This window comes from Helianthus annuus, chromosome 12 (assembly GCF_002127325.2).
Source record: "Helianthus annuus cultivar XRQ/B chromosome 12, HanXRQr2.0-SUNRISE, whole genome shotgun sequence".
Lineage (NCBI taxonomy): Eukaryota > Viridiplantae > Streptophyta > Magnoliopsida > Asterales > Asteraceae > Helianthus > Helianthus annuus.
This window is the reverse complement of record NC_035444.2, coordinates 156,746,893-156,755,076: the sequence shown is the minus strand read 5'-3', so window position 1 is coordinate 156,755,076 and position 8,184 is coordinate 156,746,893. Positions and strand designations below refer to the sequence as shown.

Genomic DNA, 8,184 nt, shown 5'->3' with positions numbered 1-8,184 from the left:
GCTCCCGGGGGATTTCCCTAAGGATCACGTATTGAAGGTTCCATCCACAAGAAAAGCTCGTTAAACACAATTATTGATTTTTTATATAGTTATCAATTTATAAACTCGAATGATTTTTATATATTTTAGAGCTAATTGCCCGGATGATCCCTATGGTTTTACGTTTTTTCACGTTTAGTCCCCACCTTTCGGAAATAGCAGGTATGCTCCATATGGTTTGTCATTTTGTTACTCGGATAGTCCCCTGACATTTACTTAGGGGACTATCCGAGTAACAAAATGACAAACCATAGGGAGCATACATGCTATTTCCAAACTAACTGACATCTACTCGGGGGACTATCCGAGTAACAAAATAACAAACCATAGGGAGTATACCTGCTATTTTCAAAAGGCGGGGACTAAACGTGAAAAAATGTGAAACCACAGGGACCATCCGGGCAATTAACTCTATATTTTATTATTTAAAAAACATACCAATAAATCGAAAAATATATTTTCTTTAGTTGAGTATAGTATTATTAAAAAAAGGATTTAAAAAGGGTTGACACGTATCATACAACGGTGTGTCTAACACAAGCATCCTTCTAGTATCCAGTGCGTCTAACATATGTGCCTTGGTCGTCAGAATTTTACGTTTTGTGTCGAACGCACTTATCGTTCCACCTGTGGTACACATGTCACGTCCAGATGACTCCTCATACGGCTTTAGATAATTTTATTCTTTTTAAAAACATACAATGACATCAACTCTTACTCTTATTTGTATGACATACAAAATGGAATAAAGTAAATAAAAATGCAAAGTTTTCGGAACAAATAGTACCATCACTTTAGTGGCATGGATATAAAACAATAGGGAAAATTTCAAAGGATTGGTTGAGTGTTGGCTTGGCCATGTGCAATAATACCACATGAATTCTCAGATCTGTTGATAGTCTTGACAAAATGGCTACAGAACACAGCATAAATGGGTCCAGAAAACTGAACCCATCTAATATAGTTCATGAACCATGGGTCCCATTTGAATCACTAGAATAGACCTGCCAGGCTACCCTAACCCAAACCATCACCCTGACCCATTCTAACCAACTGACCCATTTGTGTTTCTCATCTATATATGAATATTTCATGAATGGTCAGGACCAAAACACAACCTTTGGACCGGTCTAGTCAAAACCCAGCCCATAAAAGTACAAGTTGTGTGTCGGTATTTGAATTATTCATATTCATGGTGTGATCATTACAAAAACCAATTTAGTAAGGAATTGCTCTTAACAAGTATACGCACTTGTACGTTGTTGATCGGATGTAGTGGACGAGATAAAAGAGTGTTTGTTAAGCGGTTAGATAACCGTCTAATGTATCACATTTAAAGTAGGGATATTGGATTTAAATAACCCCAACTTTCACCAATTGGCCGATAACACTCCAAACTTTCGATTTGTACACCAGCACTTCCAACTTTCAATTTATTGGCCGATAACACACCTTAACTAGCTGAACCCTAACCCAATTAGTTTTTGATGATATGGCATCTGACGTGGCACGTGACATGGCAGTTGGTGTGGCATTTTTTGATGATGTAGCAACTGACATGACAGCTGACGTGGCATTTTTTTGATGATGTGGCAACTGATGTGCCAGCTACATGGCACTTTTGATGACGTGGCAACTGACATCAGCTAACTATGTTAGGGTTCAATTAGTTAGGAAGTGTTATCGGCCAATAAGTTGGAAGTTGGGAGTGCTGGTGTACAAATCGAAAGTTGGGAGTGTTATTGGCCAATTGATAAAAGTTGGGGTTATTTAAATCCAATATCCCTTTAAAGTATTAGGTACCAGTGCAACTTTCTATCTAAAATTGGTTATGCATTGATCGTCACTTTATATATATTCAGGGGCGAAGGATAAGAGGGGCGGGGAGGCCCCCCCCCCCCCCCCCCCCGAATTTTTCGCTCAGTAGTGTTATATATGTAGTTTTCGTATAGAAATTTGTGGGTATATACATTTTCGTCCCCCCGGTTCTATAGAATTTTTTGGGTATATACGTTTTCGCCCCCCGGCCGAAAAATTCAAGCTTCGCCACTGTATATGTTGGTGAGGGGGAATGAAATTTACAAACCAAAATACTAATTGTCCCCAAGGGGACATCCTGATGGTAAAGTGGTATGAGTTCAAATTCCGTAGAATGCAAGTTGTTGTGTATATATCGTATAAAATCTAGAAACTGTAGTTTAAAAATACTTAAAAAAGCACTTTAAGTAGAGAACCACAAGAAACGCATAATGCGTTTAGGATAATTAGTAGAGAGAGGAGACAGTTTTGCATAACTGTTTTGTGTATCGTATTCAAAGCAATAGTTACAACTGCATTGTCGGTTCTCATATTTCTATATGCAAAATTGGTTTTGTATCGAGTCAATTTATTTGCGTTTCAGCTGCATTAGTGGAATAGGCTACTTCTGATTAGAATCGTATGTATCAGGTACGAGGTCTAACCGAAGTTGAACACAACGGAGATTATCAGTGACGAAACGCATGAGAAATGGACCCGGAAAATAGTTCAGGCGTTGGTTAACGCCAAACCACTCAGACACCTTGTTTTCGAGCTTAGAATGAGCGTCAACCAACCAATTGCACCCAGTTGGGCGCTAATTAACGTTCGAATAGAGAAAAGTTCATTCTCTTACCGTTTAAACAAACATGTCAATCTTGTTTAAAGCAGAAAATGTAAAGAAACTCTCAATGTATTTCCACGGTGTTTAAATACACTATAATTATTATCATAATTATGGTTTAGCTAGCCGAAAACGCTAAAAACGAGAGGTTCAGATCACCGTAAAACGACATCCAATCAATCGGATAAGCGAGTTGTTTTCATTAGTACTTAACAACCTTGAAATCAACAGTCCCTAAACATAAATGGTTCGCTCTATTTTCTACAGATTAAAATTCAAACAAATCTTAAAAATCAGAAACCCTAATCCTCATACTCAGTCTCTTCATCATCTTCATAGTTATTAATATTTCCATAACCCCATTGAGCTTCACCATCATCGCGATCTTCTTCAGTTTCTTCACTATCTTCTTCCTCACGCAAATCTTTACCCACGGCCCACGGTTGCTTGTTAACCACGCTCGTTGAAACACGATTAACAAACGGGGTCTTTTGTTTTATAACTTTAGCTTGTGGTAGTTTATAATCCGGGTTGGGTCGGTTATGTTTATGTGATTTAACGTTGGCTCGTTTTACCACATGTACGTCATGATCACTACCTGCATCCATTTCGTTTTCGTGGGCATTTTTGGTATTTTCTTCTGGAAAATGGCCCGGATGTTCTCTTTTTAAATGAAGATTTAGTTTGTATTCATGAATGTAAGCTTTCTCACATCCTTCATATGGACAAGCGTATGGACGAACGGATGATGCAGAGGCGTACGATGTGGTCAAAGCTTTTGTTGACTTTTGGGGCTGTTTTTCTATGGGTTGAACGTGGTTATACTTGACGGGTGCCTCTACCATCGTGCTATTGTTGTACTGCTGAAATTTTTAAAGAGATATAGATCATGAATGTATACCATATCATATCATGACAAATATATGTATACATACTATGCAGTTAATGCGGTAAAATATCGGATATCGGTCAAGGACCGATATTTGAAATATAGGTTATCTTGGTGAGATATCGGTAATTTTAATATAATGCAGAATTTATATATATATATATAGAAAAAGTATATTGTAAATTATGGCTTAACGTACTTCACGTACAACAACGTGCGTGATTTGTTCTATAACATGCGTGATTAATGTTTTCAATATGCGTGATTATTGTGTTTCAACATGCGTGATTCTGGATTTTTGAATTATAACGTGCGTGATTTTAAAATGAACGTGCGTAATTACCTGTCGTACGTGATGTATGTTAAGCCGTAATGTACGTTAACCTTCCTCTCTCTCTCTCTCTCTCTATATATATATATATATATAAGTATATCGTACATTACGGCTTAACGTACTTCACGTACGAAATATGCGTGATTAATGTTTTCAATATGCGTGATTATTGTGTTTCAACATGCGTGATTTTGGATTTTTGAGTTATAACGTGCGTGATTTTAAAATGAACGTGCGTAATTACCTGTCGTACGTGATGTACGTTAAGCCGTAATGCACGTTAACCTTCCTCTCTCTCTCTCTCTCTATATATATATATAGCAATTTAACACCAATAATTCAGTGATATATCCGTTATATCGGTCAATATCGCCGATAATATCGATACCGATATTTTGACCGATATTTGACACTAATATATTACTAAGGGACCGATATATCACCGATATTAACTGCATAGTATATATATATATATGGTTTGACTAGTGGTGGTAAAAGAGTCGAAACATTGACCGACAGTCAAAATGCGGTGCTTGCTATAGAACATAGGGGACGCGCTGACCTTTTCATGGTGAGACGTCATGTGATTCTTTAGCTTGTATTCATGAGCATATCTCTTTCCACATCCAGGGTACGGACACATATGATAATTTTCTTGCGAATGAGTTTTCATGTGTGACCGTAAATTGAAATCCAGCGAGAATGCCTGAAAAAAAGCGTTAATTATAGTAATCAAAACGCCCAATCTAAAAATAGAAAAAAACGTTGCTAATGAGTGAGAGTTATCACCTTACCACAACCTTCATGAGGACAAACAAAATCTCGCTCACCCGTATGAATAAGAAAATGTCTCTTTAACTTTGAGCTATCCAAGAATTTCTACAACATAAGCAAATGAATATTGATGGTATCAATTTTCTATAACCAAAAGACAATATATAACTAAGAGTAAAATGTCATTTTCGTCCCTTAGGTTTGGTCCGTTTGGCGACTTTCGTCCAAAGGTTTGTTTTTCCGCATCTGGATCCAAAAGGTTTGAAATCTTGTCATTTTCATCCAGCTCGTTAACTCCATCCATTTTTCTCCGTTAAGTCAAGGGTATTTCCGTCTTTTTTGTTCACTTAAAGGGCAATTCAGTCTTTTTCACTTTATGTAAAAAGACCGAATACCCCTGAAAAAGATTGAATTACCCTTTAAGTTAACAAAAAGACAGAAATACCCCTGATTTAATAGAGAAAAATGGATGGAGATAATGAGCCATATGAAAATGGCAAGATTTCAAACCTTTTGGATCCAGATGCGGAAAAGCAAACCTTTGGACGAAAGTCGCAAAACTGGCCAAACCTCAGGGACGAAAATGGCATTTTACTCGAAACTCAATAACTAATAAAATATGAATGTATCCATTTTATTAGATAAATGAGTTACCTTTCCACAATTCTCATAATGACACACGTATTGTCTATCTCCATGAATGTGAGAATGCTTTCTTAGAGCCCCAGCATCAATAAACGTTTTTCCACACCCTTCATAGCTACACAAGAAAAGAACTTCGGTTGTTGGTTCGGGTTCGGATGATACAAAGTCGACCTCTACCTCTTTTGACTTTTCTTTCATGGCCTTCAGTTGACTCTCTATGGTTGTAAAAGACAAAAACCCTAATCTTAGAGAGGATAAATCATACAATAATAGCATAGACGTGCTAGACTAGATTGAATATACTGTTGGGATTGCTTATTTAAACAATTGATGGTTAAGAAGATAACACCTTCTTGAAAACAAATTATTTTACACCAACGATAAATCATACAATAATAGCATAGACGTGCTAAACTAGATTGAATAATATCAAAGTAAAAGCTTAACTTGCCGTAAATAACAACTAACCTGTGACCCATTTCAAAACCAAGCACTTGCCGCCTGTTGTCACTACATCTTGCGGCACCCTGAAGAAACAAAGATAATGTTAGCACCAAAGCTTTACAATATTTAAGATCTTTCTAAATTTTCAAGGATAAATACACCACAACATGCACCATGCAAGATTTGAACTCCCACTTAACCACCCGAATGTCCCCTTGAGAACATAAATTATATTCATTATGTACTTCATAGAGTGCTTGTTGTTGATTAAAAATTACCTTGGCATTTAAAGAAACACTTAGGTAGTGTTCGTTTCATAGAATGAAATGGAATCCGGATGAAATTGGATTTTAGATTTCATTCCTTGTGTTGTTCGTTTCAACAAAGGAAGGAATTGGAATCTCAATTCCATTCTTGATCGTGTTCGGTTAGCAAAGGAATTGGAATTGGAATTGGAATTGGAAATGAATTCCTTTAAATTCCTTAAAATAAAGGAATTCAAATTCCTTCCAAATTTTGAAGGAATTCAAGTAAAGTCATTGGAATATTTGACCGGTTACCAATGTGTATAATGTCTCAACCCAAACTCGTATGTCACCAACGCGCAATGCCTCGCCCAGACCTGACCCGCCGCCTACCCTCAAAAATTCGACCTGATCAGCCTGTTAACGACCCAAAACGTCTTGACCCGACCCGCCCGTTAACGACCCAAAACGTCTTGACCCAGTCTCGACCAAAGCCGTTAATGACCCAAAACGTATCGAACCGACCCCGCCGGTTAACGACTCGAAACGTCTCGACTCGACTTGGCCCCCGTTAACGACCCGAAACATCTCGACACAATCTGGCTCATTACCGATCTGAAACGTCTCGACCCAACCCGACCCATTATAGACCTGAATCGGCCCGTTGACTACCCAAACTGGCTCACCCCATTGGCGAGAAGAGATCGGTAGATTCCAATTCATTTGCCAAACACACACATCAAGAACGGAATGGAATTGAGATTCGAATTCCATCTCAGAAACCCTAGATACACAATCCAACCCGATAACAAGACCATACAGGCTCGAAAACGCAGCAACACCCTAATTCTACTGATCAAGGTACTCACAAGCATCAGATTATCTTTAATTCTTTATCAATAAATCAAACACTAACTTGGTAATTTCCAAAACCTAAAACTGTCATTACTATCAAAATTTATCGATTAGGGCTTGCGAAATCACTATGACACATACATACATATTATAGATACATTACATAGCTAAAGTTGTAAATAAGAAGAATGTTGTTACACTTACCATTCTTTGAACCACTTAACCGAAAGGGTTTTAGGGTTGGTGAATGTTCGTCGTTCGAAGGGGTTGGAGAATGAGTGATGATGATGGTCCATAACTGCACAAGACACTTGGTGGGTTTGGTTCTGCTAACTGAAGTTAACAGAATGGTTTAATTTGTGTATGAGACTAGAAATTAGGGTTTCAACACGTTAATGGTTATTAAGATTAGAGAAGATATCGGGAATTTGTCGGTGATTTGTGAGTGAAGGTTAACATGAGAGATGCGAGACTGAAGAGAAACAAGAAGACATTGCGTCATGTATTCGAATTAGGGCTGTATGTAAACGAATCGAATGAACATGGAAAGGTCGTGTTTGTCTGTTAATAAAATAAATATACGTGTTTATGAACGCTTACTGAACGAGATTTTATGTTCGTGTTTGTTTGTTTGTTAAGGAAATGAATCTGTTCGTGTTAGTTTGTGTTTGTTTGTTAATTTTAGATAATGAACGAAAACGAACGTTGATGAACACAATGAGCACAAACTAATGTTTATGAACATAAAATGATAACAAACAAACGTTCATAAACATAATATATAAAACACTGAGACTTGTTAAATATTTTATTTGTTGGAATTTTGTTGTATTTAAATAAGATATAAAAACTAAAAACACTAATAGACTATTGAACGCAAATGAACATGTTACCGAACGTTCACGAACATAAATGAATGAACACAATCTCTGTTATGTTCGTTCATTTAACTAAACGAACGAAATTTCTTGATTGTGTTCTTTTGTTTAATAAATGAACGAACACAAATGAATTTCACACCGAACGGTTCACAAATTGTTCGCCGGACGTCTGGGTCATTTGCAACCCTAATTCGGATCCATGTTCAAGTTTGTTGACCTCAATACTTCATAATAATCTTACGCTTACAAGAATTTCAACTCACGCCAAGGTGTATATCTACCAAACTTTTCATGTGTTGACAGTATCCATAACATTGGACCTGGTCTAATAGGCCTAGCTGCTTATTAGTCGACTCGTTTAGTTTAGCCTAACAACTTCCTTATAAACGAGATTTAACACATAATACCAGCCTAATGGGTGCCAATTTGGGTTTAAC

The 8,184-nt window shown here is 37.1% G+C and overlaps 1 protein-coding gene across 2 annotated transcripts; it reads right to left on the bottom strand.

Moving 5' to 3' along the window:
* Window positions 1-2,835: 2,835 nt before the first annotated feature.
* Window positions 2,836-7,385, bottom strand: LOC110936149 (zinc finger transcription factor YY1). 2 transcript variants are annotated; one of them, XM_022178486.2, is made up of 6 exons: window positions 7,071-7,385; window positions 5,791-5,849; window positions 5,332-5,537; window positions 4,693-4,782; window positions 4,466-4,609; window positions 2,836-3,543 (listed from the first exon to the last, which is right to left on the bottom strand). In XM_022178486.2, the coding sequence occupies exons 1-6, from the start codon at window positions 7,160-7,162 to the stop codon at window positions 2,983-2,985; spliced, it is 1,152 nt and encodes a 383-aa protein (XP_022034178.1). In that variant the 5' UTR covers window positions 7,163-7,385; the 3' UTR covers window positions 2,836-2,982. The 2 variants fall into 2 exon arrangements, with proteins under 2 accessions (XP_022034178.1, XP_022034179.1); XM_022178487.2 differs by having other exon boundaries at window positions 2,836-3,540.
* Window positions 7,386-8,184: the final 799 nt, after the last annotated feature.

Bases quoted from the DNA above. Each gene is read 5' to 3' on its own strand.
- LOC110936149 (XM_022178486.2), bottom strand. From the start codon at position 7,162: ATGGACCATCATCATCACTCATTCTCCAACCCCTTCGAACGACGAACA. The intron at 5,538-5,790 runs GTTAGTTGTTAT...TTACAACCATAG, and splicing joins GGTTTTGAAATGGGTCACAG to AGAGTCAACTGAAGGCCATG. The intron at 3,544-4,465 runs GTCAGCGCGTCC...TAAAAATTTCAG, and splicing joins TGACGTCTCACCATGAAAAG to CAGTACAACAATAGCACGAT.